Source organism: Liolophura sinensis, chromosome 8, assembly GCF_032854445.1.
Source record: "Liolophura sinensis isolate JHLJ2023 chromosome 8, CUHK_Ljap_v2, whole genome shotgun sequence".
NCBI lineage: Eukaryota > Metazoa > Mollusca > Polyplacophora > Chitonida > Chitonidae > Liolophura > Liolophura sinensis.
This window is the reverse complement of record NC_088302.1, coordinates 33,723,918-33,740,842: the sequence shown is the minus strand read 5'-3', so window position 1 is coordinate 33,740,842 and position 16,925 is coordinate 33,723,918. Positions and strand designations below refer to the sequence as shown.

The 16,925-nt window shown below is 36.2% G+C and overlaps 1 protein-coding gene across 1 annotated transcript in view; it reads left to right on the top strand.

Annotated features, from left to right (window-relative positions):
• The window catches only part of LOC135474049 (transmembrane protein 266-like), a 34,707-nt gene extending 18,594 nt beyond the window's left edge, over nt 1–16,113 (top strand). The window contains exons 3-10 of the mRNA XM_064754041.1: nt 5,385–5,587; nt 8,121–8,174; nt 9,695–9,833; nt 10,695–10,810; nt 11,219–11,309; nt 12,916–13,290; nt 14,698–14,819; nt 15,686–16,113. Of these exons, the coding sequence (XP_064610111.1) occupies nt 5,385–5,587; nt 8,121–8,174; nt 9,695–9,833; nt 10,695–10,810; nt 11,219–11,309; nt 12,916–13,290; nt 14,698–14,819; nt 15,686–15,712 (1,127 nt within the window). The 3' untranslated portion in view covers nt 15,713–16,113. The remainder of the gene's footprint in view (nt 1–5,384; nt 5,588–8,120; nt 8,175–9,694; nt 9,834–10,694; nt 10,811–11,218; nt 11,310–12,915; nt 13,291–14,697; nt 14,820–15,685) is intronic.
• Nucleotides 16,114–16,925: the final 812 nt, after the last annotated feature.

Below are 16,925 nucleotides of genomic sequence, written 5' to 3'. Positions count from 1 at the left end.
TGCTGAGATATTCAAGTCGCTTCCAATTTCTGTTTAAGCCAGCTAGTTCTAATGTTTTCATATCCTATGTGATTAGGACAGATTTGCTGAATAAATCTTAATTACCACAGAAAGATATTTTGACAAGATCAGCAACAAATTTTTAATCTGATATGACTTGGTCTTTAGCAAAGATAAATTCGACAAATCCCGTAACTGTCCAGTGCCTGTATGTTTGTTTTTCTTGAACATATGATAAAACCAATAGTAATATTTTTGTTTTAATGTCAGTTTTTCTCATAAACTGTATAAACCATGAAAAACTTAATTAAACTAGTGTATAATTCTCATGGATTCTTTTAGATTAAAAATGTTTAAATACTGTATAAACCTAAGTTCAGTTTGTTTTAAACACAAATGTGTTGGTACAGCAGAACACTGGTTGCTGCGAGTTCAAGTCCAGCTCATGCAGGCTTCCTCTCACAGCTGTCAGCAACCTGCGTATGGTCGTTGGATTCTCCAGGGTTCTGCCCAGTTTCCTGCCATCATAAAGCTCAACAAGTGGTATGAGTGAAATAATTTTGAGTATGGCACAAAACTAATAAAATAAATAAATAAATGTTACGAAAATAAGGATGCAGTACACCCCAAAAAGTTTCCACCACAAAATCTTTATTCGTTTGAAATTAAAATATCCACCATATATACTGGTACTTTACATGCACATTGTATATACCAGTCATGTGATCTGCAGTTAGTTTACTATGCCATCAAGTATACAGCAAAAATTCTACGCTGTAATGGCCGATAGTCATGGAAGCTGCTTGCAGTTTGAAGTTGCTATCGGGGATGAAGATCTGATGGTCACCTGATGATGATTTATTGCTATGCAACTGTTACAGTCTCCATTATAATGCAGAACCTGATGTTGTGTCCATTACTTTTTTTATGAAATCTCATGATTTCTCAGGATGGAATTAATGGATAATCCTTTAAAGTAATTTATCTGAATGTTTATTGATATAATTGTAATATAATATAATTTGACTTTATTTTGTTGCATGTACTTGATTGATCACATGTTTAATGCGAAGGCTGAGGAATATTTCACTTACCTTTAACGACCTAAAATTTTGCCAAAAACTATAAGTTGAACATTTTAGTTGACTGTTGGTCTTGGAAAAGTGTTTTTGAGGTTTACTTGGGAGGTAGAAGATAGCGCATTAGTAAAATGTAAGTAAAGCACCAAAATTAGTATTTTATGACATTTGCCTCTATAAATGGACATTTTGACTACAATTTTTAAGTCATTTACTGTGTACAATATTGGCTGGTCAAGTCCAGGGGTGGAGGTAACTGTTAGGTTCATAAAACCAATCAGTATCAATATTCAGATTTACCGGAACCATTATGGCTCTCGGATGTAACAAGATATGCCTACATAATGCATCTAAACCTAATTTGAATTTATATGTGTGTATATAGTGATGAATATTAAATCATTAAATAGGGGCCCCCGTGGCTCAGTCGGTTAGTGCGTTAGCGCAACGTAATGACCCAGGAGCCTCTCACCAATGCGGTCGCTGTGAGTTCAAGTCTAGCTTATGCTGGCTTTCTCTCCGGCCGTAAGTGGGAAGGTCTGCCAGCAACCTGCAGATGGTCGTGGGTTTCCCCCGGGCTGTGCCCGGTTTCCACCCACCATAATGCTAGCCGCCGTCGTATAAGTGAAATATTCTTGAGAACGCCGTAAAACACCAATCAAATAAATAAATAAATAAATCATTAAATCAACCTGTGAGTACTACTCATTTGTATGCCCAAACATGTACAGTCCCATGTTTAAGTGATGCAGCAAATGCTTCAAATGAACTTCATGGTAATAAGAAAGTTGATCAGTTTTTATTACCATGATTACTAGTTAAGATATTTCCATGTCGATCGTTCTGAAATATGTTCATGTACAGTAATGACTTGACCTTTGACCTTTGTATGTCAAAGACCATTTGGCTTTCAAGCAGAGAGGAAGCCAGCAAGTGAGGTTGAATATATTATAGGTGTAACATTTAGGTCCAGCTAATACTGAGATGTGAACTGTATTGATGTGCTAGCTGTCTATCCACTGTCGAGGGAGGGGTTTATTGTAGACAAGGTTATCATATTTCATCGCTAAATATGCAAATCATATATGTATAGGTATAGGTATACAATCTAGTAATTGAGCCTTTACCCCTCAAGATTACCCTGCACCTTTACCCCTCACTTTTAAAAGTCCATTTGCCCTAGAGATTATAGAATGTCATAAAAAAGGGTACATATTTCTGTCTTCATGTAACATAATAATGTTTGCCAGTTTTTATTTAAATCTAACTTGATTGAATATCTGCATATTTTAAAAAAAATAAGAGTTCAGTTTGTACATGTATAAGGCTAAAAGAATATATTAGGTTAGAGCTACTAGGTCATGAAAATATCTTTTTCACTAGGGACTGTAGTGCAAGATTTAATACAAGTACACATGCATTGACCTCTTGTCAAAGTACAGTTATAGTCACACAGGGCGATTCTTGACAAATCAAAATGATTAATCTCAGAGATGCAGTCAGCAGCATGATCTGACAGTTGTTATCAGAGATCAGTGCCGTTATCTGATGTAACCAATGCTATCTGCTGTAACCAACGCCCTTTACACAGAAATTTATTTTCATTATGCATACCACATGGGAACTATGTAACCTCTGCATTTTTAGGAGATAACTGCCATATATTATAGATTGAGTTTTAGCATGTATATTCATGTATGGCCAATTAAGGAAATCTCATGTATATAGGACCTGTATATGTATGTACTTGTATAGACGTATATGAATGTATCTCTGTATGCATGATCAAACTTCTGGTCCTGCATAAAGGATTCCTAATTACAAATGAGGTGTGATAATTCAAACTACGTGTAATTACAGTAGGTATGTTTTCAGTGTTGTTGTACCTTTGTGTGACGGCCTAATTAAGTGTTGAGCAGATGTCAGTAATGGCTTGTGGAAATTTAGTCAGGTCAAAATTGCTCATGAAAAAAAAAGGGCTAATTTTCAGCAGCTGTAATGATATTGAGGCCAACTGCAGTGTATTATAGGTGTTGTCTAGCTATCATTCATTTTTGTCGACTTCTTTTTACAGCGTAGGAATTAAGAACAAATTCACATACATGTGTATGTTCGAGAAATGCAGATCCAAGCTTAATGGTAATGTGATTACTAGCTTTCAGACTATGGGAGATCCTCCGAGATGGCAAAAAGCTCTTGACTATTATGAGGTTGCTAATTGGAAGGCAGTTTGTAATGATGTACCTGTATGCACCTGACAGAAGTACAGTAGCATATCTCCATGCACCTTAGCTCTGAGATTGATTGGTCATGTTCTCAGCTTAGCCTCCACATTGTGTTCCCAAACCTGAATCTCAGTCATGTCTGCGATGTCTGAAACTTAAGAAATCCTCACAGCATTGTATAGGTTATACATGTGCATGTTTATTTATTTATTTGATTGGTGTTTTACGACGTATACATACAGGACCACCGAAAACTAAAAAAAAAAAAAAAAAAGAATCAAAGGTTCTGATCCCAAAATTTAAAGTTAACATTGTGAGTGTGCATAAGGAAATTTGATAAAATGCAACTCTGTGTGTTGCTTTCTGAGAGCTTTTAAATTTACATATAAGTCTGTGAATGAAAGATATTGGTTTGAAACCTTGACTTTTAAGTGGTAAACGATAATATTTTTGTTCACATTAATTGTTACTTTAATTCTTATCATTTTTGTTACCTTTGATCTGCTCTTTTTAGCCAATATATATGTAACTGTAGCATGAATATTGAGTTTGTTTTATCTCACGTGGCTAGACCATCTAATGAACATCATATCTTTAATTTTCCAAAAATATGGTGAAGAAATGTAATATTCCACTTTCAATACTACTAATCTGCCACAGAAATTAAAAGAATTTGGGTAGTTTTATTACAGCTTGATTAGTTTAGGTGATTTTGGTGCTTTAGGAGCTCAAAAAATTGTCCAGAACTAAAATGGCTCAAGACATGCTAGATAAGGCCCTGACATGTATATACTGTCATCCTGTCATTACGAACTAATGCAGGGTATTGTGAGAATTAATGTCTATTCATCTGGAGTTGATATATGTCATTATTGCAACAGGTTTATAACTCATACCTGATTGCTTTCTGGCATACATGTACTGATACATACATGTATCTTATTATACATGCTGCGTACTGCATTGTTCATATTAAAGGGGAAGTAATTAAAATTCATGTTTGACCTTTCAAAGCATATTTTCCTTGGAATTCATATTCATTTTGCATGTAAATTAAAATAAATAATTATTGCCTTATAATTATGGCAATGGTTTTCACAAAAATACAACAAAAGAATCACATGAGAAACTGATGAGAGAGTAGTGGAATAGCTGGTAAAGAGCTCATGCAGGCTAGAGAGGTGTTTACATACCTGTCTAAATGTACTTTAACCACTTTGTGTACCCGCAGTCTTGGACAATTCCACTCCTGTCTCACTTGTAAATATTGTCATTTCCTATTTATACTGAGGTCACAACCTCTTGTCTGGGAACTTATTCCTGAGTTCCATTCTGCTGCAAGCAGCGATCACGATAAAGACTATCCCTTCTGTTTGTCAGCAGATATAGGCTCCATCAATCAAACAACTTGTCATTTGGCCAGTGTATCTAATTCACTGAAGTGCACTTATGGTGTTCCTTAGCTTTCGTCATTGAAGTGTGCTAACACTTTGCACCTGTGGGTGGCTCTGATGCACTTACCCTTCCTTGTACGTACATTAAACTGGCTGCACCATTTCACACCCACCTCACTCTGTGAGATGACCTTTGTGAACCAGATTATAATTGCCATTGTGTACATATATATCTGTACTAATTGTCTTGGCATGAAATAAATTTCTGAGCTATTGTGCAGTGTAAATTAATATTCATTATTTTTAAGGATATTCATTATTGAGATGTTGAATTCACCCGAAGGTCAATGATGTAATGTACATGTATTATGATTTCTTAAATGTGAACAAAATAAAACAAATAAATTCAAATGAACACACTGGTGAGAAAGACATTTGATATAATGTGTCAGAAAATGAAGCACTAAGCCAGCTGTCACTATTCTTGGCTTGTTAGAGAGACACTATGTCAAGTGATTGTCCGGCCAGCAACTCTTTTTATTGCTGCCCACTATAAAATAGAGCTGAATTTCAAGTCACAGTCTCATGTGCATGTGTACCCAACACTCTATGTGATTTGTAACAGCCCAATGATTTTTGCGAAATCTTCAGTTAATGTAATCTGTTATTTTCTCTTTTACTTGCAGCTCCCAATTCTGCCATCACTACCAGCACCCCTACTCCACACATTACTGTCACAGATCCGGAGTCTAACACTACCATCGGTGCCTCAGTGGACACCCCCCACCTTGACACCTCAGGGGAGGATACGCTTGACCCAGGGGTTAAGATAGCAGAATCTGTGTGCCACTACTTCAGTCTGGCCATAGCAGTTCTCTTCACTGTGGAGGTAGGTGTCATTGACTTTACACCACATATTGATCAGTATTGATAAATTATTTAATGACTTGGCATGGTTACTGCAGGATAGATTTCACCTAGCAACCAGTAAGAGACTTGATGCCCTTTAGTGGTATGCTGTAGGAGTGCAAGTCTGGCAAAACAGTGTATTTGGGCATACCTGCAGTCTGGCTGTGGTCTGTCCCTGGAATGGTTATGGACTTGTTAGAGAAAGTTTGGTTCACTACTTGGTCACACTATTCACTATGGTATATGTAACCTATTGCTTTAGTACATGCAGAGCAGTGGAGTCTGTCAATCTGTTAATGCAAATCTTAAGAACCAATCAAACAATATCTTTCAAGATTAAAAAAATTATGTAAATAATGCCCTTTTAGTGGAATATTTTGCCTTATAGTTCACCAGAATGACATAAAATTTCACCCACCATTTTTACAGGTGGACATGTGCATTTTTAGAGTCCTGAAATATTATTTTTGGTGCTGAAACTTTGTAGTACATTTTTCCAGCAGGATGTCATCCTATCTTCCAAAGAAGCCATTGTATCTACTTGGCTAATTGGAGCTAAATAAATTGTTCCATTTAGAATGTTGAAAACGAATGACATTGTTGTAGACTGTACAGTTATACCCTTGTTGTGATATATTGGTTTGGCATGTCAAAACTGCATTATGGAGGACTGATCCTCATGAAGAGTATTAAGCAGGATTGTTTATATTAGCAGACATATTTTTTGGTACCAAACTTCCTGTCCTTATTGTTTCTAATACTGCTGGACCAAATTCTATGAAAAGTGGTGAATGGAGTATTACTGTAATTCTTCATTCTATTTTTTTTTTTTGCAAGATGTTTATTTTAGCATATTCATATTAGTAGCAGACTAAAAAAATTATTCTTTTTGTAAAGCCCTGAAACTGGCCAACCCAACCAGTGTTGTTTTGTATCCAAAATCAAATTAAAAATGTGCATAAATGAGGCTGGAAGCTTTTCTCTTATATACAAAAAAGGGAAAATCTGGAATATCTGGAAGATTCCCAAAAGAGGACTACATTTTGGCCAGCTTCTGTTTTAGTGAGCGTGCCAGTTAGAACTATAGAAAGTACATGATATGTACGGTTCTGCTGTAATCCTTAAATCTTTTCACACGTTTGCAAGGTATTTATTTAAACATACTCTGAAGGCTTTATTCTGTGTAGACTTGATAAAAATATACTTTTTGTATACTTGTTTGCCCTGAAATTGGGTCTGTCAAACCATTGTAGTTTTGTCTCCAAAATCAAATTAAAAATGTGCGTAAATTGCACTGAAAGTTGTTCAGTCGCGAAAAGGTTGAGGAATGAGGGTAGTACTCCGTGTTAAATGATGGAATGCAGTGGATAGATTTACACTCATAACCACTCTTTGTCATTGCCAATCGGGGCCTCCGTGGCTCAGTCGGTTAGCGCGCTAGCGCAGCGTAATGACCCAGGAGTCTCTCACCAATGCGGTGGCTGTGAGTTCAAGTCCAGCTCATGCTGGCTTCCTCTCCGGCCGTACGTGGGAAGGTCTGCCAGCAACCTGCGGATAGTCGTGGGTTTCCCCCGGGCTGTGCTCAGTTTCCACCCACCATAATGCTTGCCGCCGTCGTATAAGTGAAATATTTTTGAGAACGGTGTAAAACACCAATCAAAATAAAAATAAATAATTAAATCATTGCCAATCTAAAGTCATTTACATGTAGATTCCTAATATTGAAGCACTAATAATTTTTTGTCTCGTCATTGTCAATTTACTTTTTATGTAATTGTCTTATTAAATCTGGTCTGCCAGCAACCTGCAGATGGTTGTGGGCTTCCCCTGGGCTCTGCCACATTTCCTCCCACCATAAAACTGGCTGTTATCATATAAGTGAAATATTCTTGAGTATGGCATAAAACACCAATGAAATAAATTAATAAATAAATATTAAATCTGACTTTTCTATATGGTACATAATTCATATAAATAACACTATCTGTTATACATATAACTGACAACTGTACCTGGGAAAGTCTGGCAGCAACCTGCAGATGGTTGTGGGTTCCCCTGGGCTCTGCCTGATTTCTTCCCACCATAATGCTGGTCGTCGTCGCATAAGTGAAATATTCCTGATTAGGTCGTAAAACACCAATCAAATAAACACATAAATAAATAAATATAACTGATAAGCTCATGATACTCTTAATCAGCTCTGCTTTCATTAGGTGATTGAGTGTATGTGTTTAAAACCTGGAACTGAGGGAAGCTCTGTTAATGTAGATCTGTGTATCAAGACAAAAACATCGTGCTTGACACATCCACGCTTCAGGCATGATTTATTGTATTCAAGACAGCTTTTCTCATCATCTCATTGTGAGAAAGGTACATGATGTATATACTTTTAGATAAATGGAAGTTCTACACATCATGTCAGATTGCATATAATTCTTATAAACTACATTGCATACACAGGTACCCACCACCTGTAACTATTGAAGTTGCTCATATTTTTGGTTTCTTTTCAGATATGCATTAAAATGGTTGTGAGAAACAAAGACTTTTTTGCAGACAGATGGCAGGTGATTATGCATTGATGATATGTACTTTGTTAACATTGTACAGCATTTCCCTTCATTATCCTAATTTATACCTAATTGTCAAATTGATTGCAAATTAAGTGTAAATAATTACTTATTGGTAGTACATGTAATACTGACTATGAAGTGATCAAATAATGGGTATATTTTGCAATAATAGCAGCAAATTATACCTTTGCTGACAACAAAGTTTGGTGGGTATACTGGTATCGATCACCCTGTCTGTCTGTAGACACAGATTTATCCATCCATCTCCTCCCAAACTACTGCACTGACTTCGATGAAACTTCTCATACATCTTGCCTATTATCTAAACTTGTGCATGCGTAAGTTTAATGGCAATCAGGTAATTGTTTTCGTAATTACCCCCATGTAAGAGTTTGTATAATAGTGTGTATCCATGTGTTCAGATTTTTGTCTATGCAACTCTTCCTAATGTACTGAATCTATTTCCATGAAACTTACGTCATCCCTATAATTGAAATTTGTGCACGCTGAAGTTTTATGGAAGCGGGTAGTTATTTCTATGATCAGTCGTGTTTTCTTTATGGATATGTTGAGGGATAGAAGGGAGGTATTTCAGACATCCAGATTCTAGTTTTATACATGCGCCATGCTGATTGTTACACTTTCTATACAAATTTGTAACATACTGTGTTAACTGTATTGACACTTTCTATACAAATTTGTAACATACTGTATTAACATCTGAATGTAACAACAACATATTTTAATCAACGTTTAATACGAAAATTCCTTTCAATAACCTTTCCACTTCATTAACTCATAACCTTATTATAAATGTATATTCATTGCTTGATATACCGGCCCCACTAGCACTGTTGGTAGAGCGTCCGCTTAGGGAGCAGTAGATCCAGGGTCAATCCTGGGTCGAGTCACACCTAAGACTTTAAAAGAGGAAGTTGGAGCTTCCTCGCTTGGCGTTCAGCATGAAGGGGATAGTGCAATGACTGGTTGAGCCGAGCCATCAGTATAATGGCTCGGGCGGGGCAGCTTACTTAACCTGGTAAGGGGTCTCAGTGAAGCAGCACTAGATAAAAGAGTGGTGGAAATTAGTCTTGTGAAAAGGGAGTACATTACATGCATACTAAGGATTCCTTCATATGACCGAAAAATTGTAAAGTACACATTAAAACCTCAATGACTCACTCACTCACTTACTTGTTGTGGGATAAATTACAATGTTTGGTACATTAGTCATTTACCAAAAAAAAAAAAATAAGAAAAAAAAAACCCAAAGATTTTTTTCTATTGCTATCCTTCAGCGCACATTATGTATACTGTGTTTACTTGCATGATACACTGTATGGATAACCCGGTTTGGAAGTCAGGGATGGAAAATTACCTGATAAATAATAGAAGAATATGTGTTCCATAATTTAAATCTTCTCCTCTTAATACTGTCAGGCCATTTTAAGTCCAGTTTTTGGAATCAGTGCTTTTATAAAGTGTATAATGTATGTAATTTTGTTATGCTTCAGGTGTTTGATGGCATGGTTGTACTTGTGACCCTGGCTTTAGAGATTCTGTTCTCCCTAATACAGTCTGTGTCAGAGTATGCAGAGCTGAGTACTCTTGTGGTCATTCTGAGGCTGTGGAGGCTCCATAAAGTGTGCAATAGTAAGTAAACAGTTCACTTGTAAACAGGGTCTACGATTGCTCCATAAAGTGTGCAATAGTAAGTAAACAGTTCACTTGTAAACAGGGTCTATGATTGCTCCATAAAGTGTGCAATAGTAAGTAAACAGTTCACTTGTAAACAGGGTCTATGATTGCTCCATAAAGTGTGCAATAGTAAGTAAACTGTTCACTTGTAAACAGGGTCTACGATTGCTCCATAAAGTGTGCAATAGTAAGTAAACAGTTCACTTGTAAACAGGGTCTATGATTGCTCCATAAAGTGTGCAGTAGTAAGTAAACAGTTCACTTGTAAACAGGGTCTACGGTTGCTCCATAAAGTGTGCAATAGTAAGTAAACAGTTTACTTGCGAACAGGATATATGATTTCTCCACAAAATGTACACCAGTAAGTAAAAGTTAAGTTGTGAATGGAATGCATGATTGCTCCATAAAATGTAATAGTAAGTAAGAAATTTGTCAGTGAATAGGATATACAGTGGATCTATACAGTGCACTAGAGTCTTACTTGAGAAAGATAAAATTGATCGCCCCACAAAAAGCAATAGTATGCTAGAATGTTACCAAAGAACATAGTGTGTTATGTTTTTATTTGAAAACTGGATATGTGATTGCTCTATAAAGTTTGCAGTAACATGTGAAACAATTTATCTTTGAACAGTGAATTGATAATACATGTATACTGGGAATGTGCAGATAGTATTCTCCTTCACTGATATGAGTTATCATGGCAAGGGAATTTGTTTGCCAGATATAGGAAGTTATTATTTGTTGAAAATTGTTTTCACTAAGAGAAGAATGCATATCAAAATATTGTGTACTTATTTACCCTTTATCTTTCAGTGAAATCAAATGAATGGAACAGAGAAAGTGAAATAGAGATCTATCAGTATGAAGAATCCAGGAGAAAAGACGATGAAATCCACAGACATTTACAGCTAAAGGTGGATAAGCAAGAGGTAAGGGAGATAATCATAAATGGTGCACCTCAGTTGTCAGTGGTAATTTATAAGAAAAAATTGTTTTGAACCCTTTTGGTTATATTTTTACAGACATTTAATAAATTAAATTTAAGAAAAGGCTTGAAAATCTTTGAGAAATAAACTGGACATGCTAATAAATTTGTGTTCCTGAAAATACTAGCCATTCACACTCAAGGGAGATAACTTTGCCTGTAGGACTTGTCCCATGCGGACTCAGGGGGGATAACTCTGCCTGGAGTACTGTCACATAACAGTTGGGTTGGCAAGTACTCACAGTCAGCAAGTGCTTTTACCACAGAAACCTTCTAATTTTTAAACTTCTGGAGCTTTCCAGGGTCATTTTTGTCAGTATTGATAAATTTAACTAAGATTTTTTTGTTACAGAAAGAGATCAAAAGACTGGAAAGTATGCTAAGAAGATATCAGCAGGACAATAATTTTGACAGTAACAGAAACAACACAGAAAATTTGTTGGGTAAGGAATGTTTTCAGCATTATTAGCAGCTTCTCTTTTAGTGATTTTCTTGAAAACATGTATTCGCAAATGTATATTAGTGTTTTATACCTGTGTTTGTCTGCATCAGCACAAAAAGTAATTGTGCCTCCCTGCGTTAATAACCATTGTTTGTATGTGAACAACATCAACATTACACTGTCCAACTGAAGTTCGCTAGTAGGAAGAAATTTGCCATCAGTTGTTAACAACACACAGTACAAATATCATCTTCTCTGTCTTATTACTACATTTCAACATATTACACTGTTGTGTTTTTGAAAAACATTTTAAATTTCTTCAGTATTTATCACTTATTTGATGTTATTCTGAAATCAACACAATGGAGATGTCAGTGGTGGCAGTGGTTGGAGGGGGTGGGGGGTCGATGGGACTCGTCTATGTGTGGATAGCACAAGACACAGCTAGTGCAGTTCAAATCAGTATACCAATGTCTTAATGTTTTATTTCTAACCTCTTACCCACTTCATATCTGATAATGTTTGCTGGATTTAGTTGTTATGTCTAAGGGTTATTGGCAATATCATTCACGTGATGTGGAATTCCACTTCTTCTTACATAAAGTTTCTTCAAAATGATAGGACTAACACATGAACAATAGTCCACGATAACATGTGGATTACGCTGTAAAACAGAATTCTGCCACACCTGAATTTCACTGCAGTCAGTTATTTCCTTGAGTACACAATATCCTACCTTAAGGGGCTACTTTCACAAAACTTAGTAAGGCATATTTCTCATAACTGTTTTTCGTAAAATATGTTGTCTGGATTCTACTGCCATAAAGTGATGTCAGTTTTTTAGAAAAGTTATGGAATAAACCTTTCTTAACAAAGGGCCCAGAACTGTAAAATAACTCTACAAAGTGTGCAGTAGTGTGTAGGCTTTTCCTGAAGAACATAACTTCTTTATTATTTCTCCCTAGCATATGTTTACTTATAATAGGCAGAAAATGTACAGTGTAATGTATTGTTTAAGAAGGTTATATTTTAAACCTACAGGCTATATCTGGAACTTTGGTCCGTATTGGATCGTGCCACTTTGGTAAAGCCGTCTGTCTCACTCTGGGCAGATTCAAACACATTGTTTCTGATTCAGATCTTCACCTATTCAAGTGCTAAACCTATTCTATAAAGAAGACAAAATAAGAAGTCAAGAAAGTAAAAGTTTGTAACAATTACTTCAAATGAAAAAAAAAGTTCCTCAGAGAAGCACAATATGTTGGCATAATCTGTAATGCAAGAAGACAGAACAATTAATTCACCAGAGGCGTCTTTGATGTTAACAGCCAAGTCCTATCATTTGAAATAATTAGTACAATTAATATTATTATAATATCTAATATAATTAATGTAATTATCCTAGCTTGCATTATGCAACTGTTCTGTGACGCAGGAAGGAAGGCAAGCATGAACTGAAGATGATGATGGTAGTTCTTTAGGCCAATTACACATGTAATTGACAGCTCTGGCATTTAAACATCCAGTAGATCAATCAAATCACATGTACAACTGAAGTTTAATGCCATGCAGCTAAAATTAAGATCTGTTTTCTTGTCATTTTTCAGACATTTTAGAATCTAAGGAGCCATATGACAGTTATGCCGAGGTGAAATCTAACACAATTATAGAGACAGCCACGCAGGAGGCTGCTCAGGTCAGAAAGTCATTTCCGTGGAAAGCTGCCAATGGGCATGTCACGTCTGAACGCCCTGGGGCGCAGGACTTACAAGATATGTGTACAAACAGTGAAAGTGATGTTGACAATGTTCCCTACAGTAGTGGGGACCAAAGACTGTTCAGGGCTGACAGTGAAAGCTCCATGTCTCAGGACGGTGGGTTGACCACTGTCCACAATGTGATGGTGGACGTGGAAGGTGGTGGTACTGATCAGCATTCTGTGGATGGTCACACAGACACAAATTCTGCCAAAGATGATATAGGTGTGTAGCATCAGAACTGTGCTTTTTTTTAAAGCTACCTTTTAGATGCAATGTGGACATTCCCTTGTTTGCCCCTGTTTATGGGTTTGTATGTGTGGGTGTCTCATTTTGTTGTTTGTGCGGCACAGAGTCTTGTGAGTAAGCTAGATATCTCATAAACTAATTAAGTATGACTTGAGTCTCAAATTTAATTATCATAATCTGATTACCTTTCAAAAAACTTGGCTTTTTTCAACTTTTGGCAAATTTTTTTCAAATTTTGGACTGCACTGTGAGAGGCCTTAAATTCCTGGTACATATGTGGGTGTATTTATATATGTTCCATGTAACAACAGAGGGGATGGAGACATTTTTATGTTCTGTTAACGCCAAGTGCCGCGTAAATTTCCTTTTTCTTCAGCTGTTTTATTTTAGGGCCTTTCTCAGTATTATAAGTCAACAAAGCAATTACTCTCACACTGGCTCATCGGCCAGGCATGTAACGGTGAATAACATTTAGGGATTGTCACTATGTTGCCGTTATTCCAGCCATATTATGGTTACCTATGTAATGAGATCACAGACCAAGGAATACTCTGTTTTCTGTATATGAACAAGTGTATATGAACGATGAATGATGCTATATAAATGCACACATGACTCAGGTGATTCGTAATGGTAGGATTTGCCACAAACCTAAATTTTTGCCATCAGTGTTTTGTTGTGGGAGGAATCTGGTCAGTACACATAGCACATTTCTGTTTCTTCACTATTATTTGCTTTCAGGAGAGCTCAGGGAGCGTGACATTCATTTGGATCTGACCATCTGCTGTGTTTTGAGTTCCTTGCAATAATTTCTATAAATATCGTCCAATTTGAATAAAATTTTGTGTGCAAGTTCATTTGGTGGAACTCAAGATCAAGTTTGAAAATCAGCTTGATCTGATTTATTCTGTTATTATCATAGTCCATTGATGTCTCTTCAAAAACCAGCTTGCTTCATGTTTTGCATTTTTAGCATTGGATAACCTCTTTAATCTAGTTTTTTGTACATGTATTTTGTCCTTGGTGATTAAATGAGGGAGAAGTTGTGAAAATTTATTTATTCCTTCGTGTGATTGAAGTTTTACAGCATGCTCAAGAACATTTCACCTATATGATTCCAGCCAGCATTATGGTGGGAGGACACCAGGCAGGGCATGCGGGGATCCCACAAACATCTGCAGGCTACTGAAAGTCTGTCCCACAAATAACCGAGGTTGCAAAAAAGTACCACTGTGCTGGTTACTGCATGTCTGACTGCATGTATGTGTAATTGCATAACAGCTAGCTGCTGTTGTTATTGTCAGTTCTGTTTTGTGAAAAAGAACGTGTATATGTTTCATAAATCAGTCAGATGAATAAAACAATTTTTTCTGTTCACTCTAGATGGTGATCCAGAGGCTCCATATGCTTACACTAACCAGTCATTTGAGACGGATGTCAGTCTAGATGATCGGAACTGGCCCGTGCTCTCTGAGATAGATGGCACCAAGACCTACAGAAGTGCTGTGAGTGGTTCATGTAGTGTTAAATGCAGTTCACAGTTTTGCCTCAGTCAGCTACATGTGGCACACTTGACATAAAGCCAAAAGCATAAATGAAAAAGGATACTATTAAACATTTCTTAAAAAAAAAGTCTGCTTTTTTGCCTGGTTCAGTGCTCAACATACAGGAGATAGAACCATGTGCTGGTCTGTCTGGTGGCATTTCTGGTGTCCTGGACATAGCATTCCAGTGAGGCAGCACTATAAATGTTAGCATTCAAACCAGCTTTATATTACAATATATTATATATTAAGAGACATTAAAATAATGTTGAAAGTGGTGTTTAACCCAAAGCATTCGAGTAATCACTAACTGTTACAGGAATAGCAATACCACTGTAAAAATAAATGCAATAGTTTGAATATATAAATCCAAGCATGTTGCGTAACGTTCATGCTTTTGCATCATTTTAAAGTATGAAGTTAGGTTTGTCAGACAGACAACTGAAAACTATGCCTAAAAATACAGAGATTTATCTTTTTAAATGTTTTGAAGAGTGCTCAAGACATTCAATGTTTAAATTCCATGGTGGGCTCCAAGGTCACATCACCTTTTTTCTACACATTCATCAGAAGGAGAGAATTGTTGAGAACATTATTTCCTTAATCTTTTTCTCATGTGGAAAAATATCTTTTTCAATATTTAATGTCATGTTTACAGCTGGGAAAACTTCCTGTGACATTAAAGCCCACCTTAGGATTTAAATGTTTGGATGCCTTTAACGCTCTTGAAAAAAAATTGTGAGCTGTCTTTACCCTTAACTACTAATTTTCAAGTTTTACTGGCTAATTTTTGAAGTCTTTAATGTATGTCATTTTGTGCTTTACAGGAAGGGATTCCAATGACTTCTCTCTAACATAAGATGTGTGGGGAGAGAAAAAAAGAGATGGACTGAGATCAGATTATCATCGAACTATTTGATGTAGAGAAAGTAGGAACTAACTGTCATAATAAAGCTAAATTTGCCCCAAGTCTTTCCTGCAAACTTTCTGAAATGACGGTTGCTGATTTGTACTGATATGTATATGCATGCATGTTACTACTATCTTTATACTAGACTGACTGTAAACAGTCAATACTCTATATTATCCCAGGCATCTTTGCATACACTGCTGTTTTTCATTCTTATTCGGTGGAATTCTATCAAAAACACTGTTCTACATTAGCAATGTTAAGATACAAGGATGTATTTCCTTCATCAGTGTTGAGTCATACCTATTACTTTGATACAAGAAATGCTCTATTTAAGGATTTTGCCTTTGGGTGGCTGGTGCTGTTTCGTTCAATATAAATCAGAATACAGTTTAAGGCTGCAAAAATTCAAAGTGTGATCCTGTAAAAGCCTCAACAAATTTGACCATACATATACTTCATATACTCATGTTTTGGATTACTTAGAGTTATGTGTATCATATCCGATCTGGACAGCTTTTTTTGATAATTTCTTTGAAGTTCATATGTGCCCTTAATTAATACCTGAAAAGTAAATTATGTTATGCTTTCAAATTACATCTACATTTATACTTTACCAATCAGATTTTGTTGAAAGATTCAGGGTAGATTTGTCTAAATTTGTTCAACGTTGCTAATGTTAACTCTTCTAGTCCAATGATGAGGTTTTATTTACAAACCAAATTTTGAATGTCAACAAGTCAAAACTGAGTTTGTGGAATCAGTCTCTGGTGTGTCTTAAGCTGATGATGGACTTTTTGTCATGCAGTGTGGTAGTATGGAACCTGGTACTATATATGTATTAAATATATATAGGTCTTCTTCACAAGGCTAAACGACTTTCAGTGAGTTTTGTCAGAACCATATCTACCATATTTAAATGTACCAGGTGCAACAAAACATACATGTAGCTGCCCATTTTCATATTGTTATTGTTTTGTGCATGTGTTTTGTTTTTTGTTTGGCACAAGTGCTAAACCAACAGGTACTAGTAAGTGTCACAATGTTGAAGAGCCTTAGAAATATGTCATACATGTATATGTTGTTCCAGACAAAAAAAATCAGCCGTACTTTTGACATGTAGTCTCCATTATTTGCCCGCAGGGGAATGTAAAACA